Source organism: Macaca fascicularis, chromosome 11 (genome assembly GCF_037993035.2).
Source record: "Macaca fascicularis isolate 582-1 chromosome 11, T2T-MFA8v1.1".
In the NCBI taxonomy this organism is placed as follows: Eukaryota; Metazoa; Chordata; class Mammalia; order Primates; family Cercopithecidae; genus Macaca; species Macaca fascicularis.
The window spans coordinates 13,994,140-14,013,405 of NC_088385.1; the positions used below are offsets into that span (position 1 = coordinate 13,994,140).

General features: G+C 40.0%; 1 protein-coding gene across 1 annotated transcript; it reads left to right on the forward strand.

The window, feature by feature from the left end:
* Positions 1-16,575: 16,575 nt before the first annotated feature.
* On the forward strand, positions 16,576-18,166 carry SMIM10L1 (small integral membrane protein 10 like 1). Its single transcript, XM_015430385.4, has one exon. The coding sequence runs from the start codon at positions 16,759-16,761 to the stop codon at positions 16,963-16,965; it is 207 nt and encodes a 68-aa protein (XP_015285871.1). The 5' UTR covers positions 16,576-16,758; the 3' UTR covers positions 16,966-18,166.
* Positions 18,167-19,266: the final 1,100 nt, after the last annotated feature.

Genomic DNA, 19,266 nt, shown 5'->3' on the forward strand with positions numbered 1-19,266 from the left:
GCCTCCTCAGCCATGTGGAACTATAAGTCCAATTAAACCTCTTTCTCTTCCCAGTCTCAGGTATGTTTTTATCAGCAGCATGAAAACAGACTAATACAATAAATTGGTAGCAATAGAGTGAGGCATTGCTGAAAAGATACCCAAAAATGTGGAAGCGACTTTGGAACTGGGTAACAGGCAGAGTTTGGAACAGTTTGAGAGGCTCAGAAGAAGAAAGGAAAATGTGGGAAAGTGTGGAACTTCCTAGGGACTTGTTGAATGGCTTTGACCAAAAGCCTGATCGTGATATGGACAGTAAGGTCCAGGCTGAGGTGGTCTCAGATGGAGATGAGTAACTTGTTGGGAACTGGAGCAAAGGTGACTCTTGGTATGTTTTAGCAAAGAGACTGGCAGCATTTTGCCCCTGCCCCAGGGATTTTTGGAAGTTTGAATTTGAGAGAGATGATTTAGGGTATTCGACAGAAGAAATTTCTAAGCAGCAAAGCATTCAAGAAGTGACTTGGGTGCTGTTAAAGGCATTCAGTTTTCTTTTTCTTTTTTTTTTTTTTTTGAGACTGAGTTTCACTCTTGTTGCTCAGGCTGGAGTGCAATGGCACAATCTTGGCTCACTGCGACCTCTGCCTCCCAGGTTCAAGCAATTCTGCCTCAGCCTTCTGAGAAGCTGGGATTACAGGCATGCACCACCACACTCAGCTAATTTTTTTTTTTTTTTTTAGTAGAGATGGGGTTTCTCCATGTTGGTCAGGCTGGTCTCAAACTCCCGAGCTCAGGAGATCCACCTGCCTCAGCCTCCCAAAGTGCTGGGATTACAGGCATGAGCCACCATGCCCAGCCAAGCATTCAGTTTTATAAAGGAGGCAGAGCATAAAAATTTGGAAAATGTGCAGCCAGACAATGTAACAGGAAAAAAAAAAAAAAATCAGCCAGGTGTGGTGGTTCACTCCTGTAATCCCAGCACTTTGGGAGGCCAAGGTAGATGGATCACGAGGTCAGGCATTTGAGACCAGCCTGGCCAACATAGTGAAACCCCACCTCTACTAAAAATACAAAAATTAGCCAGATGTGGTGGCAGGCACCTGTAATCCCAACTACTTGGGAGGCTAATGCAGGAGAATCACTTGAACCCGGGAGGCAGAGGTTGCAGTGAGCTGAGATCATGCCACTGCACTCTAGCCTGGGTGACAGAGCAAGACTCCATCTCAAAAAAAAAAAAAAAAAGAAAGAATAAAAGAAAAATAAAAAACATTTTCTGAGGAAAAATTCAAGCAGGCTGCAGAAATTTGCATAACTAACTAGGAGCTGAATGTTAATCCCCAAGACAATGGGAAAAATGTCTCCAGGGTATGTCAGAGGTCTTCACAGCAGCCCCTCCCATCACAGGCCCAGAGGCCTAGGACAAAATTGTTTCAAAGTCTGGGCTCAGGGTCCCTGTGCTGTGTGCAGCCTAGGGACTTGGTGCCCTGTGTCTCAGCTGCTCCAGCCATGGCTGAAAGGGTCCAATATAGAGCTCAAGTCATGGCTTCAGAGGGTGCAAGCCCCATGTTTTGGCAGCTTCCATGTGGTGTTGAGCCTTCATCTAAGTCAAGAATTGGGGTTTGAGAACCTCTACCTAGATTTCAGAAGATGTACCAAAGTGCCTGGATGCCAGGCAGAAGTTTGCTGCCACAGCGGGGGACACTCATGGAGAAACTCTGCTAGGGCAGGTTGAAGGGAAATGTGGGCTCAGAGCCCTCACACAGTCTCTACTGGGGTACCACCTAGTGAAGCTGTGCGAAGAGGGCCACCATCCTCCAGACCCCAGAATGGTAGAGCTACCTACAGCTTGCATTGTTCACCTGGAAAAGCCACAGATGCTCAATGCCAGCACATGAAAGCAGCTGGGAGGGAAGCTGTACCCTGCAAAGACACAGGGTTGAAGCTGCCAAAGACCATGGGAACCCACCTCTTGCATCACGGTGACCTGGATGTGAGATCTGCAGTCAAAGGAGATCATTTTGGAGCTTTAAAATTTGAATGCTTGCTGAATTTTGGACTTGCATGGGCCCTGGAAACCCATTGCTTTGGTCAATTTCTCCCATTTGGAATGCCTGTATTTACCCAATACTTGTTGCATCTAGGAATTAACTAGCTTGCTTTTGATTTTACAGGTTCATAGGTGGAAGGGATTTGCCTTGTCTCAGATGAGACTTTGGACTCTGGACTTTTAATGTTGAAATGAATTAAGACTTTGGGGGACTGCTGGGAAGGCATGATTGGTTTTGAAATGTGAAGACACGAGATTTAGAGGGGCCAGGGGCAAAATTGTATGGTTTGGCTGTGTCCCCACCCAAATATCATCTTGAATTCTACTCCCATAATTCCCAAGTGTTGTGGGAGGGATCTGGTGAGAGATGATTTGAATCATTGAGATAGTTTCCCCCATAATGTTCTCGTGGTAGTGAATAAGTCTCATGAGATCTGGTGGATTTATCAGAGGTTTCTGCTTTTGCATTTTACTCATTTTTTCTTGCCACAACCATGTAAGAAATGCCTTTCACCTCCTGCCATGATTCTGGGGCCTCCCAGCCATGTGGTACTGTAAGTCTAATTAAACCTCTTTTTCTTCCCAGTCTCAGGTATGTCTTTGTCAGCAGCATGAAAATGGACTGATACACAAATGTACTTCTGCATCCCCAAAGAGATGACTTTGGTAAAACAAGGAAGAAAAAAATTACATCTCAAAAGCACACAGCTGGGATTTCAGGCCTAAATATTGTACCATTATTTGCCCAAACCAAGGAAGAAGGGTGTATCTAAAGGCCCAATTAAGACAAGTTGGTCAATAAAACTGCCTTAAACAAAGATAAGACTTGCTTTGTAAATTTAAACAAATAGTAAAAAGTTTCTAGTGGCTTAGCTCTCCCTCTCTCTCAGGTGCACAGAGGCAGGCACCTTTTTAATTGGAGATTTCCTTTATAGATGTAAGTTAATTTCAAAAAAGAATTTCAGAACTTAGCCAGCTAAATGCCAGAAAAGTGTATTTTGGAAACTGATCTTGTTCGAAATTTAGCCAAAATTACTGAGCTCAGTGGGGAGCTTATCAAGGAATAAGGCAAATAAAGCATTCTCCATGTATGAACTCAGCATGGCTAGATCTGAAAAAGAAGCAAGCTTACTTTACCAGAGGTCCTACTGTTACCGAAAAGGGGTCCCAATCCAGACCCCCAGAAAGGGTTCTTGGATCTCATGCAAGAAAGAATTTAGGGTGAGTCCACAGAGTAAAATGAAAGCGAGTTTATTAAGAAAGAAGAGGAATAAAAGAATGGCTAGTCTATAGACAGAGCAGTCCCAAGAGCTGCTGGTTGCCCATTTTCATGGTTATCTATTATATGTGAAACAAGGAGCGGATTATTCATGCCTCCCCTTTTTAGACCATATAAGGTAACTTCCTGATGTTGCCATGGCATTTGTAAACTGTGATGGTGCTGGTGCGAGTGAAGCAGTGAGGATGACCAGAGGTCACTCTCATCTCCATCTTGGTTTTAGTGAGTTCTGGGCTGCTGCTTTACTCCAACTTGTTTAATTAGCAAGGTCTTTATGACCTGTATCTTGTGCCAACCTCCTGTCTTATCCTGTGCCTTAGAATGTCTAACCATCCAGAATGCAACCTGGTAGGTCTCAGCTTTATTTTACCCAGCCCCTATTTAAGATGGAGTTGCTCTGGTTCAAACACCTCTGAAATTTCTCCTCTCCCTTTTATAAGAGAACCTTTAATCCTAATGGCTGCAGAGGGATGAAGATCTATCTTCTGTAACTTCTTCAGACTGAATAAGGGTGATGAGATAACTGCCTAACTATTAGGTTCTCTTGTATTCGAGGTAGAGACGAATGCTCAACTGGTGAGGGAAGAATGCCTCAAATGAGCATGCACACAACTTCAGTAAATATGCTGTGCATGCAACCCGTCCTGGGTGCTGGCAGGCCACTGTGCATGTGAATGGCCCACCCGAAGGAAAAATCAAGGGAAGAGAGAGGCAACCCCTAGAACCATGCCAATGTATAAACCCCCAAGTCAAAGGCCTACATTTATGTGTATAAATATTAGCCCCAGAAACAAACAAAAATGGCAAGGTTAAACGCCACCATTTTGCCTCTTATTGCGCATGCTTGAGTCCACTCCCCCAACTCCCAAGATCTTATCAGGAAGTGACTGATCACCAGCTCCAGGTGTTTTCTAACTATCCGAAGACTGCTTTTCCCTGGCACCACCTGTGACCAATTATTATTTTAGAGAGACAGTTTGACTGCCTGATAATCACCTGATGGTCACCTGACATTCCTTATGGTGGGAGTCCTTTCCTGATGTGCTCATGTCTGCCTAGCTACTTACTCCAAAAAGACCTCTGACTAAACCCAATCTAGTTAATTATTGGATCAAGTTTTATCTTGGACCCAGTGTAACTTCTGTTGTGACTTCCAAAACCAGTTCAGATCAAAAATTTGCTTCAACAAATTTGGAAAGATCAAAACACAAATCTGTGGAGCTTCGGGATCAGAGACAGAATTCACCCATAGTCCCTAGATGCTGTGAGACAGCAATGGACACAAAGGGCCCACTGAGTACCTTGCTTGGTCACTTGATGCTCCTAGGGATGGCTGGGAGCTGTACTGCAAATAAGCCATCTACTGAGAGAAAAACTTTAGGCAAACTAAATTGAACAGAGTTTAATTTAGACAAGAAACATTCAAGAATCAGGCAGCCCCCAGAACTAGACAGGGTTCAGAGTGACCTCAGGACTGCTACAATAGGAGTTTCAGGGAGTGGGTCAAAGATCTGGAGAATTTTCTTACATGGTGGTAATGAAACAAAAGGCAAATCACAAAAGGGTTCTGATTAAAAAAAAAAAAATAGTACGCAGGTGCAAAAGTAGGAGAAGGGGAAGCAGAGATGGAGACAAAAGGGAGAAAGCCTCTGAAATATTTTTTACCTCAGAAATTTTCAGATGTCCTTTTGTTTACCTCCCAAATGGGGGCAATTTTTCTCAGAATTTCTTTTTGAAGCTTCTTAGGTGCCACTGTAAGTAACTATCCTATTCTACTAATCTGGTTCTAATACCAGATTTTTCTAACTGTGCATGCAAATAAATTATTATAGGCATTTCTAAAGATCCCCATTTTGGCCACTGTGAAACCGCCTTTGCAAAATTTATAACAAGAAAATTATGACAATGAAAAGATCCGATCTGACTGACTCCATCTCGCTTCTAACCTCCAACCTGTTCTTGTTCATTCCTGGGCATACACCAAACTAACTTTGGGAGGAACTTAGTTTATAGATTAACTTTGAAACAAAGATGAACAGCCCTTTCCCACAACAAACCCCCTTTCTACTTGGGGACTAGACTGCCTTTGCAGGACTAACAAATTATCTATAACATTGGAACTTACGGTTTAGAAGTTATGCAACTGGAGACTGCAACATTCTAGACCTCCCCAAATTGCTCATTGGGATAATATCCCTATAGTTAAACCTAAGATAAGTGCTTGGGATATTTTGCAGACCTTGCACTCAATGAATCAGCTGGCACCACCCAGATCAACAAACTAGCTCATCTGGTCTTGTGGTCCCCACTCAGAAAATGACTCAGTGCAAGAGGGCAACTTTGACTCCCTATGATTTCATCTCCAACCTGACAAATTAGCACTCCCCACTTTCCAAACCCTGCCAAATTATCTTTAAAACCCAAATCCCCAGATTTTTTAGGAGATTGATGTGAGTAATAAAAAAACTCCAGTCTCCCATATAGCCCGCTCTGCATGAATTAGACTCTTTCTCTATCGCAATTCCCCTGCCTTGATATATCAGCTCTGTCTAGGAAGTGGGCAAGGAGAACTCACTGAGTGGTTACAATTCCTGTTTACAATCATCCTGGGTTAGGCGGGTCTACTTTCCTAGATATCTACAAGAAGATACTCCATATGTGTTGTATATATAACCAGCTGGTGTTTAACAAAATGGAGTTGGTAACAAATGGAAAATCAATCCCAAATTTCAAACAACAGGAAAGCAGCTGCAATTTTTAAAGCATGCTGTGTAAAATGAGATCAATAGCGCCAAATTGCCAATACCTTGATCCAAACCTTACTGCCATAAGACAGAGCAGTAAAAGCAAAGGTCTGTGCTCCTTGCCTGACCTTAACCTGAATCTCTGATCCTGAGACAGAATTTGAAAAGGCAGTTTTTTTTCCTATAACCCAAATCTCTTACCCACAAGTTAAAGACAAAAAGCAAAAGGTCTGTGCAGAGCTCTTTGCCTGGCCTTCACCTGAATCTCTGATCCTGAGACAAAATTTGAAAAGGCAGTTTTTTTCTATAACCCAAATCTCTTACCCACAGGTTAAAGACAAAAACAAACAAACAAACAAACAAACAAACAAAACACCTTCATTCTAGTGAGGGACGGTTTGAAACAACAGCTCAAGCAAAATCTAGATCTCCAGTCAAGGAGTGAGATAAGTTTAAATTTTCAGTAGGACCCACCACTTTACATCCAACAGTTTCAGAATCAGAAGAATACAAGGGGTTGGGAGCTGGACAGATGCAGAGTCAGGAAGTATGCTAAATGGTGATGGTCAGGGTAGGTTGCTTTGAATGCTACTCACGGTACAAGGTTGAGGCACAATATATAATTTTGTTTGTTTGTTTGAGACAGAGTCTTGCTCTGTCACCCAGGCTGGAGTGCAATGGCATGATCTGGGCTCACTGCAACCTCCACCTCCCAAGTTCAAGCGATTCTCCTACCTCAGCCTCCCAAATAACTGGGACTACAGGTGCACACCACCACGCCTGGATAATTTTTGTATTTTTAGTAGAGACGGGGTTTCATCATGTTGGCCAGGATGGTCTCGATCTCCTGACCTGCCTGCCTCAGACTCCCAAAGTGCCGGGATTACAGGCATGAGCCACCCCGCCCGACCTAGGCACAATACATAATTTAAAGAGCTTGCTTGAACCAAAGTGAGGACAGCGTCCCAGAAGCTGATACAAAGTTATTTGTCAGAAATTCTCATCGATTTACAAAAATAACATTCACTAGTGATTGGCTATTCATTGTTAAGCTATAGGGTGTGGGTTATAGTGTCTAGTGAAACATCATTAGGCTAATTTATAACTTCTGATGGCAATAGCAATCAATTTCAAGAGATGAATACATAGCTCAAAAGTGGGGAGTAGGATATAATTGCTGCCTCATTTTAACGTTTCTCTGGACCTGATAATTAAAAAGGACTCACACATCTCAGACAAAAGTTGTTTTTTTCTTTTCATAATGTTGAAGGAAACCAAACTATTCAACCCCAATATATATTTATTTGGCATATTTTAAGATGATTATTCAAGAGGGCTGAAAATACAAGAAGAGCTGAAAAGTTGACCTTCAGGAAGGAGATACGCATCTGTAGAGGAAATAAAGTGAAGGAAACAACAGATGCAAACACGCTTTCTCTGAAAGCATACCCCACCACCTTCCTCGTCTGTATCTAGGAAAGATTAATGGACGGTCTAACACCTTTAAAGGCATGACAGAAATACGTACCACTCACTACCATCTGTTCTTTCTGAGGGCTGCTGCCTTTGAGATTTCATATTTGTAACAAGATAGCCTTTGCTAACCAGGCCTTTCCTCTTTTCTCCCTCCCACAGCCTGTCCTGCCACCATAATCTGTTTTGTCTTTCTTGAGTACCTATTTTTATATAACCTCAAAATGGTATAAAAGCACCAACCATCTCATCATTTCTTTGAGTTTTTACATTTTGTATGACTCCCTTACACACGTTTGCACACAGTAAAATTCGTATGCCTTTTTGTCTATTAATCTGTCTATTAACAGTTTATAGACTCAAATTCTTGAACCTTCTAGGAAAATTTTAAACTTCCCTACAATGTCAAAAGCTTAATCAAGTAAATATGAATATCATGCTATTTTTGTTTTGCCACAAACCTACATTCAATAGATGTAAATGGTTGCACAAAACGTTTCCTGAGATGGTCAGTTAAATTTATGAACTAAGGTGCATTTAAATAACACCTTTAAAATATTTCCTGATAGAATGGCCACCAGGTAGCCTTGATTTGAATCTGGAAGTTATACCTTCCATTTTTATTTCTCTTGCTAATATAACTATATCCACATGTATTACTTCAAGGACAGTGTTGATCCCCTTTTCGTATTCTCTAGGTCAAGGTAAAAGAGTACTTCACTGTAACTGCAAGTACTGATGTTGACAAAAATACTTCATTAATGCTATGTGAAGATAAACCTGAAAAATAAAAAGAATGGACTGTAAGAGAATAACTTAAAAACAAAAGGTGTTACAGCCTGCCACGCAAATTTTGCCTCTAGCGAAAGAACAGAAAGAAAGAAGGGAGAAAAGAGGGAAGAATGGAAGAAACTAAAATTATTTAATAATTTTTAATTTTGTTTAATTAAAATTTGTAGTTGGGAAATTTTGCCAATTGATCCTCAGTCAATATTTCCCACCCCCAAGGGTTCCCCTACATTTTCTGTTTTTCCCACATAGGAGCAAAGTTTTCTGAAAATAGCAATAAGTGATAAGTAGAGCTGGTGAGTTATTCTTTTTAAATAATACAGTTTATTTATACTTTCAAGTGTCATTTAGCACATTTAAAATGCATCTGATTTTACTATAAAATGGTGAAACTATATTATAAATTATAAAATTATAAAAATATCTATATTGATTTCTAGACATATAGGAAATATTCTATTCCAGGGATTTGTTTTAAAATATAAGAAAGTCCAATGGGAGAATACACGAATAAATTTTTAAATGTTCTTCACATAGTTGCTTTCCTGTATTATCTATGAGAGTGTCACTTTTTATGAGTTTTTCTGCCTCTTAGAAAGCTCTTCAGTTGCCCCAAAACCCTAAAAGAAGCTTGCTTTATCTTGCTGTTTCCTGAAATTGTGACAAATGAATGGCCTAAAACATAGAAAGATACTATTAACTTATTAAACCTCAATATCAGCTGGCTAGCAGACAATATGTGACCATAAACTACTATATGAATTGAGATGATATAAATCAAAAAGAGAAACAAGAAAGAGGTCACCATTCTCATGGCTTTTACATGAGCTTCAGTGCTGGGATCTTGGGACACTGTGATATAGAACCTCATCCTCTTGCTATGTCTCCAAAGAGAAATAAGTAACTAAATAAATGATGCTATCAAAATAGTTATGGGAATTATGATCTCAGTGTTCATGAGCACTAAGTAAATGGTCTGCTCTTCATACACTTTGAAATTTCAAGTCTTGTTTGTTTCTCTATTTAAAACATCAGAAATTATGTGGTTTCACTGGGATACTAATAAGGAAAGATAACAAAGATCCCAGAAAAAAAAATAATAACCACCCTGTTAATTCTGCACTTCAACCAAAGAAAAAGAGGATGAAAAAAATGTAGCTATATTCAGGAAACAGAAGATGCTGAGGCAGATGTCAAGCCAGACACCTAAGTGGTTGACTACTATGCAAAACAATATTAATTTTCTAATTTTACCAGTGCTATATCGATTGGAAGAGAGCACTTGTAAAAGTGAATCAATTAGCAACATAATCAAAAAACATATTCTGGATACAAATAAGCTGATGAGGATGAGGTAAATGACACTGATTTTCCTGTGTCTTACCCAGTTAATGCAGTTCACTATTCCAATCAATCCATTTACCCAAATACCTATTATGAGTTCCGCAGCTAAGATAAGCAAAACGATGTTGTCCTGTGCACTTGACATTTCTTCTGAATGAAAAATTGCTGTCTCAGATACCACTGTTGATTAGGTTGATGGATTGGAAATAATTATTTGTGGTACTTCTTTGTTTTTATGGTGACTTGCATTCACTTCAATAAACACCAGCTCTTGCTTTCTGGTTGGTCCTCAGCTAACATTGTGAAAACCATTTCAGTCCATTAAAAATGTCTTAGTTTGTAATTTCCTTCTCAACAGATGTGGATGTATCTTCTTTTATAGTAATCCCTGCTATGATTTTTCCGTGTTCTATTATGAGTGAAAGGATTATATTTAGTTTGCTTAGAAGCAAATGGAGAAAGATTCTCTTTCATTCTGTCACCTTCTACCCTAGCCTAAAATGTATATTAAGAAAACATGAAAATTGCTAAGTAGGAGTTTCTAAGAGCTATCTAAGAATTAAAATTGTAGTAGAAAGCTGAAACTACAGATGGAAATTCAGTATCGTCATCATGATCAGCACCATCATTCACTTCAGTACCAAAAGAAGAAATAAACAAAAAGCACCAATAACTCAACTCTACCTTTGCAGATAATTTACAAATCGGGAAGACTTGATAATGTAATCTCAGTAACTGAAATTTAAAGGGAATATATTGTTTTTACTTGGATAATTATTATTTGGACAATTGCACTAATACTGATCAATATTTTCTGGATTAGTACTCATATATTACAAGGTATTTGTATCATGGATATCCTATTTGCTTCTTAGAACATCATTTACTAGAGCTAGAAGTACATTTTATTTTTAAAAAGTGCAAACTGGAGGATTTAAATAGTTTGTCCAAGATCACAACAGTTACATCTGGCAGACATGAAGGCTTTAAATGGTCTTTTGACCCAAATAGCACTCTTACATTTCTGCAGTGTTTTTTGTTGTTGTTTCCACAAGTTATTGGCTGCAGGTGGCATTTGGTTACATAAGTTCTTTAGTAATGATTTGTGAGATTGGTGCACCCATCACCCAAGCAGTATTCACTGCACCATATATATAGTTTTTTTATCCCTTGCCCCCTCCTACACTTCCCCTCAAGTCCCCAAAGTCCATTGTATCACTCTTATGCCTTCGCGTCCTCACAGCTTATCTCTCACATATCAGTGAGAACATACAATGTTTGGTTTTCCATTCCTGAGTTACATCTCTCAGAATAATAGTCTCCAATCTCATCCAGGTAGTTGCAAATGCTGTTAATGCATGCATTTTTATGGTTGCATAGTATTCCATTATATATATACACACACACACATATATAGATATAGATATAGATACAGATACAGATATATACACAATACAATCCAATCCATAGTTTTTCTGTATTTAGATTCAAATGGCTCCAGTGGTGGAATGCCAGTAACTTGTGTTTTGGGGAAGACTGGAGTGCCAAAGGGGTTCTCAGTGATTTTGCTCAGCTTCGAGAGTCCACACATGGACTGTAGAGAAGGCTCTTTCTACACTCATGTCCCTCTCCCAGTATAGTGGCATTGCTTGTCAATCAGAGAAAACTTCATGGTGGGGCAACAGGAGCTCTTCGTTCTTCTCTAGCTACTGCCCGTCTACGTTCCTTTGCCTCCGATGTGGGGCCTTTTTAATGCTCCTACCATTCCCACAACAAGAAAAACTGCCTAAAACTAGTGCAGGATCCTGGTTGAAAGCTGGTTTTCTTCCCTTCCTCCAGTGGCAATAGATGGCTTTCCCCCGGGGTCAGCATGGGAGTCCAAGGCAGGCAACCTTTCTGCCCCTCCCTGAGTGTCAGTCAATCAATGCCTTGTATCACTGGAGGGTCTTGATATCATCAGATTAACTGCCCCCTTCCTGCAGCAAATGGCTTTTTCCTGGTGTTCATGCAGAGTTCAGGGTTGGTGGGTTTTCTGCCCTCCCTCAGTGGCAGATCCTTTCCATTTAGCCAGCATGCAGTCCAGAGCAAGTGAGTTTCCTGGACTTCCCCTGTGGCAACAGATCTCTAACAAGTATCAATGCAGACCCAGGAGTGCAGGGAGGTTTCCTACCCCACCCCCGGTGCCAATCAGCTATTGCCCAATACCAGAGTAGGGTCTAAGCTACAGTGGATGCCCTGCCCCTCACTCAGCAGCAGGCAGATTTTGCTTAATAAAGATCCAGAACATGTGTAGTTTTCTTGCCTGTCCCCTAGCACTGGCCAACAACCACCTTTTACTCAGGCAAGTTCCAGTGTAAATGGGCTTCTCCAGTTTCTATTACTCCTCCTTAAAACTTAAGAAGACTTTGTTCCCATTTGTTTTAGATTTGCACTGCTGCTGAAACAAAGTATCATAAATTTAGTGGCTTAAATGCTACAAAATTATCTTAACAGTTCTGTAGATCAAAGTCTGATATATGTCTTACTAAGCTAAAATCCAGGTATCAGCAAGCCTGCATTGCTTTCTGGAGGCTCTAGGGAGGAATCCATTTCCTTGCCATTCCCAGCTTCTAGAAACTACCTGCAGACCTTAGTTTGGGGCCTCCTTCATCTTCAAAGTCAGAAGTGTTGCATCTCTCTAACCCTAATTAAGAAATAATCTGTTTTTAAGGACTGATATAATTAGACTGAACCCACCTAAATAATACAGGATAATCTCCCATCTCAGGGTGCATACCAATAATCACATTTGCAAAGTCCCCATGCCGTGTAATGTAACATATTAACTAGTTCCAAAGATTAAGTCATAGACATCTTTGGAAAAGCCATTATTCTATCTCCTATACCATGTACCATAAAGGAGCTTTCCCAGGTTTCCTGCTCTGTCCTCAACCTTTCCAGTAAGCATTCGGTAGAAGCCCAAGGGAAAAAGCTGGCAATTACTGATCACTCCTGTGTCTGGGGCTCCCAGGTACTCTAAACTGTTACATTAAACTACACTCAACCTTTGTAAGAACTGGTTAAAATTTCAGCCATTTTCTTGTTACCTATCGACATGTCAGAGAACTTTTGTGGAGTTCTGTCACAGATGAAACAATTTGTGTCTCCTATTTGCAAAGGCTTTTTTTTTTTTTTTTTTTTTTTGAGATAGAGTCTTGCTCTGTCTACCAGACTGGAATGCAGTGGTGCGATCTCAGCTCACTGCAAGCTCCACCTCCTGGGTTCATGCCATTCTCCTGCCTCAGCCTCCTGAGTGGCTGGGACTACAGGTGCCCACCACCATGCCCAGCTAATTTTTCATACTTTTAATAGACACAGGGTTTCACCATGTCAGCTAGGATGGTCTAGATCTCCTGACCTCATGATCTTCCCGCCTCGGCCTCCCAAAATGCTAAAATTCAGTTTACCTGCTCACCTTGTAACTTCAGTTCTAACAAGCTCAAAATAAATTACGACTTTGTAGCCTACCTAGTTTACTCCCCTTGTTAGAGCAGAAGCAACATTTTCTTTTGGTTTTCTACCTTCTAAAAGGAAGCAGAATTCTCGAGATGCTTTTCAAAATGCATGCATAAATGCATGCTGTATCATATTCTTCCACATGCATGGTTTATAAATGTCTCAATTAAAAAAATAGATTCACATATAGGTGATTTTTCATGCAACCTCTCTGGCATTGTAATGAAGAATACAATAGATCTTAATAATCTGACAATTATTAAGTGTGTCTCATTGTTTAAAAGAGAGGTGGGGGAGGAAAAAGAAAAGTCTTGCTTGAAATATGGAAATAAGAGTATATGTTTAGCTCTGAGTATGTTCTGGTGAGAATTACAATGATGCCAAACTCTATGCATATATTAAAGCCATAGCAAAAAAAAAAAAAAAGAAAGAAAAGAAAAATGAAAGAGTTTTTATGTGGGCTTCTACTTGATTTTATTTTTTCCTAATACAAAAAACAGTTTTCGTTAAGACTTTCAAGGAACCAAGGTTTCCCATCACATCAAGAATATAATCTTTCACAGCATTATAAGAGGTCTGACTCAGCTTGTTCTTCCCAAGAATCAGAATCAGAGTGATCAGAAAGGCAGAAAGTTGCTACTATGTACAAAAGCATCATGCCCAGCAGGCTGTTTATCATAAAGTGAATCGAATCTGATATAAAAGTTGAAAAACAGTACACGATAAAAAGAAAGTAAGAAAGATTACAGACTCCAAAATCATTTATATCCCAATGGAATGTTAATAAACCAAGGACTCCATCAGAATCATAATATTCACATAATTAATTCTACATTTTGTCCAGAGGAAAAATGGCTGAGAAAAAATTAGCTATCTTGAATTGCCCCCACCTCCCAAAATTATCAGGCAGATAGCAAACCAGAGGGTTGAGTATTGATCAGTGTCCAAAAGGAAATTGTACTTTTTTTCTAGTTTGGTATTAGCGCAAGTTAATGGTGTGGTGTGAACGTAAGTACAAAAGCATTAAGCAGTATTAAACATAGCTGATAAATTCTGGAGATGGCTAAACTTATGAAAAGTCGGTTAAAGGAATCTTACAATGCCTAAGGCAGTCAATGCAGTTAATCTGTACAATCAAGCCATTTCCAAATATTCTAATCATGAATTCTCCTAATATCACCCTCAGCAAAATATTCTTCCTTATAACTAGAATACACAGAGAAAAATATTAATCTCTCATGTTGTAACTGTTTGTCTGCTTCAGTAGAACACATCTGATGCTTTATTGTACAGTCTTGATCCAGAAATTGCCCAGTGTTGCTAGGGAACCTAATCATTGGTATCATTGATACAATTTGTTCTCCTTTCAGCGTTGTACTGAATCTGTGTAAAAGTTTCCTTTAAATTTCAGTGTGTGATGATGATTGAAAGGTAACTCATTTTGTTAGCATGCAAATGTGGGACAGACTCTTTCACTGATTTGCAATTTTTCTCTTGCCTTTAGGCTTGGATCCTATGAATCCGATCTTGCATTCTGAATGCATTTCTTATATAAGAGAGAACTTACCTTGGCAGATTCTCAAAAAGGGAATTGAGAATTTGACAATATGGTACTTTGCAGACCCACTGAAGCCTACCTTAAAACTTTGCCAAAAGATCACCAAGCTAAACAAGAAATTATAAAGTATCAAAACTGGAATATAACATCAAAAATAGGGAAATGAAAAAAGATTAGGAAAGGAAGGCCAATTAAGAGTCAATGAAATACCACCCAGAGAAATGGCTTAAGATGTGTTATTGTTGACAGACTGTTCATACGTGCCTACTAGCAAGAAATGTGGATTAGGCATTCAAATCTAAAACATCAAGGGGCAGATAAAAACTATGACCATCTACATTATTGGTCCTATCCCACTCTCAGGAGGAAAGAAGGAAATCTTTCTTCCGCTCTAGAGCATTAAGGAGTAGGATTTGGAGCTTTGTGACTGTTCTTCGCCTATTCCCTTCCCACTGGAATAGGACCTCAATCTGGCCATGTTATCAGTGGGTGGCTGCTATTTTCCCCACGGTCCCAGGGTGGAAGACAAAGTTTTCATGGAGTTACCCAGAGCTGGAGCAAGTAGGGCATAAAGGGTGGCACAAAAGAGGAACAGAAGAGAAAGAGAGTCCACATAGCTTTACATATTTGGAAATGAAAAATCCAGGAACGTAATGACTCCTGTGACCCTGAATGGCTCTATGTATTAGTCTTTCAATTTTCAAAGGGAGTAAATTATATTTGTGAACTGAAATTACATAACTTCTCCCAGTTCTTGGAATGGATCATTTATTTTACATTGCTCTTCAGTCTGTATACCAGTATTTTAGAACTTGTCATAAGTAATTCCTGTAAGTACTATCTCCAGGTAGTGGTATTGGTACAGCAAAGTAGCAAAAGAAGAAATACTGGCTGGGAAAACAAAATTAATTTTTATAAATTTCTCAATGGCATGCTATTTCTACCAGTCATATCATCAGTAGACTATATAGAAACAGAGGTACTCTAGGGTACTGAACTTGTGCTTTGAATAGCTGCTAGACATGCAGTGCACGGTGCGATGTGTGGTATCTGAACAATGCTTTTCAGAACAAGACTGTAATCTTAATGTCATGATCAGAAATCACACATTTGAATAATCCATGAATGAAGACGTGTTAAGATTAAAACATACAAGGCTGTCTAGTTAAAATGGGAGATAAGTGAAGGTAATGAAATGTGCGTCATTTAAATAGCAAAAGTATTGTGGCTATTAGAGATTCACTGTGCAGTTACTCTAACGGTATTAAGAGTTTGGAAGTACAGAGTAGTATTCTAGCCCTTACAGCCTAGCCACGGGTTTCACAGATGCATCTCCATGCAGAAATAGTTGAAGCTTCCATAGCTAATCTGAACTTTTTAAGGGTTTACATAGACGGGAATATGATTTTGTATGTATGTCCGTGTGTATATACGCGTGTCTACTAGTTTTTTGCTTGAATGTTTATCATTTCTGTCACTTGCAATTTAAATATTCCTAATACATAGAAAAATCCAAAGACTAAGATTGTGATCCTTTATGCCTATGGTATGTTATGAATACAGAGATCTTGTGCCTTTACTGGCTTAGGAATAATCTTGCCCTAATATTAATGTTATGAAATCAAAAGAGTAAGATTCCTGGCTAACATCCCACAGAACACAGCAGACAAACTAAAGTTTTAATCTAGTTTTGGACTTTACAAATTTTGTGCCCTAGAGCAAGTTACATCTCGCTTAGCTTTTTTCATTTTAAAGTGGAAATATCTGCATAGTTGTTCGTACATGCTATATAACACATCCTATTCCAGATCAACCACCAGTTGAGCTCTAAACGGTAAATGCCAAAAGTGAGAGGCAGACAGGAAGGGGCGGAGCGCCAGCGGCGCCTGGGGCGACGCGCCGCACCGGACCCAGCAGCGGCAGCGGCAAGCTTGGGTGTGAGCCCGGGGGCCGCTTTGCCCACCGTCCCGCCGGTCCCAGCCGTCGCTAGGGGGTCCGTGGGCCCTGCGGCAACCCTCGGTACAGACGCTGGGCGGGCGGCGACACCTGGCCCATGGCCCCCCCGGCGGCTCAGTCTTCCTTGGCCGTCAGGGCCTCAAGCCCGGCCGCGGCCCCCACCTCGTACGGCGTCTTCTGCAAGGGGCTCTCCCGCACCCTGCTCGCCTTCTTCGAGCTGGCCTGGCAGCTGCGCATGAACTTCCCGTACTTCTACGTCGCGGGCTCGGTGATCCTCAACATCCGATTGCAGGTACACATTTAGAGTCGTGACTAAGCTAACGGCCTCAGGGGCTAGCATAATGGCCTACTCCCAGGGTCCCTTGCGGCGCGGCGGAGCAGCGAATGGCTAGCCCCACAGTCTCGCGTTAGCGCTCAGGCGCTGTTCGCGGCCTCTTTCTTCGCTACAAGCAGAGCTCCTCTGGGTGCCGCCGAGAGCCTACAGTTCCTAGAAAGAAAAGACGCGATTCCGGAAACAGAACTGCAGTTAAGACCCTCGAAAAGATCTAAGAAAGTGTGCATCCTAAAACACCTGACGAATTTCAGGACGTGACAAAGCGCAGAGGTTGCATTATTTCAAAACAAAACAGAAGGCTAAAATTTTCAGGAAAAAGCAAATCAGTAAACCGTGAGTACTGGACTGGATTGTAAGCAAGATTTGAATGAGTAAGAGCTGAAGGTATTAAGATAGTGATATAGAAGGTACATACTTCTTCATTCCACAAGAGAAAATAATAATAATCAGAAACTTTCAGTGAAAAAAAGCAAAACTGTACAGGAAAAGCATCCTCCAAGTACCAGACAAAATGCTGCAAGCTTTTGAACTAATGGCGAGAGTGTGAGAAAATGGGCTCTATTGCAATGCTCCTGTGGCAGGACGTCGTGGATCGAGGCTTGGAACCGCAGAAAAGGAAATCCCATAGTAGCACAAAGCTTGGCTGTTCAGTGAATAACATTTAAATAATCGTAAAATACAAATGTTGTTATGGTTTTTATTGTTTAAGTACATAATTATGGTTACGAAGTGGAATGCAAATATTATTTACCATATTTTAAAAAGAGAGCCGGAAATACAGGTGGGAATGTTGAAGGAGGGCGGCGGGAATAAATGGAATGGTGGTTCTGTCCTTATAAAGTGGGAACTTGAAAGGTACTGTCTGTTGTTGAGTGTGGAACGACTTTTATTACAGGGTAGCCATAAAGTTTCTAAAACGGTAATATATTAAAGAGGGAGAGTGGTAGGGGAGAACAGTATGAAGTCAACAGGAAATGCCTAAAGATGGAGCGCTCAGGTAGAATATTTCAAAAAATAAAAATTGATGGAGTACCTGGCGTATTTGAATACAGCCTAGAGAGCTTTCATTTTTCCATAGAGTGGGGATAAAGTAGTGATTGCATATTTTTCAAAATTAAGAAAATAGAACATGTAATTTTGAACCCTGAGAAAAATAAAAATTTAAAAACTACACTGTATATCTCAACTATGAACAATACTAGTCATGTAAAGTCTGTCATAATTATGTGAATACTGAATACTGATTTTACAACAAATGATTCTACAACCTGGAGGATGGAAGAGAAGAGAGATGTGTGTGTGTAATGGTGGTGAGCCAATCAAGATCTGATACAGAAAAGTGCAGGAAAAGTAGTATACACATGTTTTTTCCAGATTAAAAAAAAAAAAACTATAATAAACTACTAAGAGTGGTAAAGTTTTAAATCAAGATCTGATATAGAAAAGTGCAGTAAAAGTAGTATACACATGTTTTTTCAGAAAAAAATAATAAACCACTAAGAAGGGTAAAGTTTTAAACTAGATGCAGTGTTCTATATTCCACTCATTGTGCCCAGCGAACAGTTAGTTGTTCTATGTCTTTAAGTAGTAAGGATCTTGCCCCCTCCAACACCAGGTCTGGCCTTGGAAAATTGTTCTTTCTAGTCTTTATTCGTTGTCTCCAGCCAAACTCCACTTGGGCATATTCTCCTTTATGCCTTTTCTACTTAAAGATACTCTGTTTTAAAGCTAAGCTTAGATGACACTTTTTCCATTAAATTTTTCCTGGATTCCACTGACCATATAGGAGCTCACTTCTTTTAATCCATAAGGCCATTTTCATAGGTTGCCTTATTTTTCCCTGATTGTGCATCAGCTGTCTGTTTTATATATTCAAGACAGGTTTCCTAGATGGCAATAAGCCAAAACATTTTAATCTAAAATATCAGAAGTGTAGTTTAATAAATGAAATAGTAATACCAAGGGATTTAGAATGGTGAACATCACTGTTTCGCAGAGCACTAATGTCCCAATTTGTAACACAGAAGACTGTCTAGTCTTAATCCTGAAATGGTGACAGAGTAGGATGCTCCATTTGGGTGACTATGTGAACATGTTCCTACAACTTTTTTCCTCACATCAATCATTTGTTAAACCGAAGAAACAGACTTTGTATTTATTATATCCTCCAACATAATTGACAACTCTTTGAGGGAAGACACTATATCCTATTCAATTTTACACCCTGTAGTAACAGTATGTGTGTGCATTGTATATATACATATATGTACA

Excerpts from the sequence above, each read along its gene's own strand:
- SMIM10L1 (XM_015430385.4), top strand. The coding sequence starts at position 16,759 with ATGGCCCCCCCGGCGGCTCAGTCTTCCTTGGCCGTCAGGGCCTCAAGC.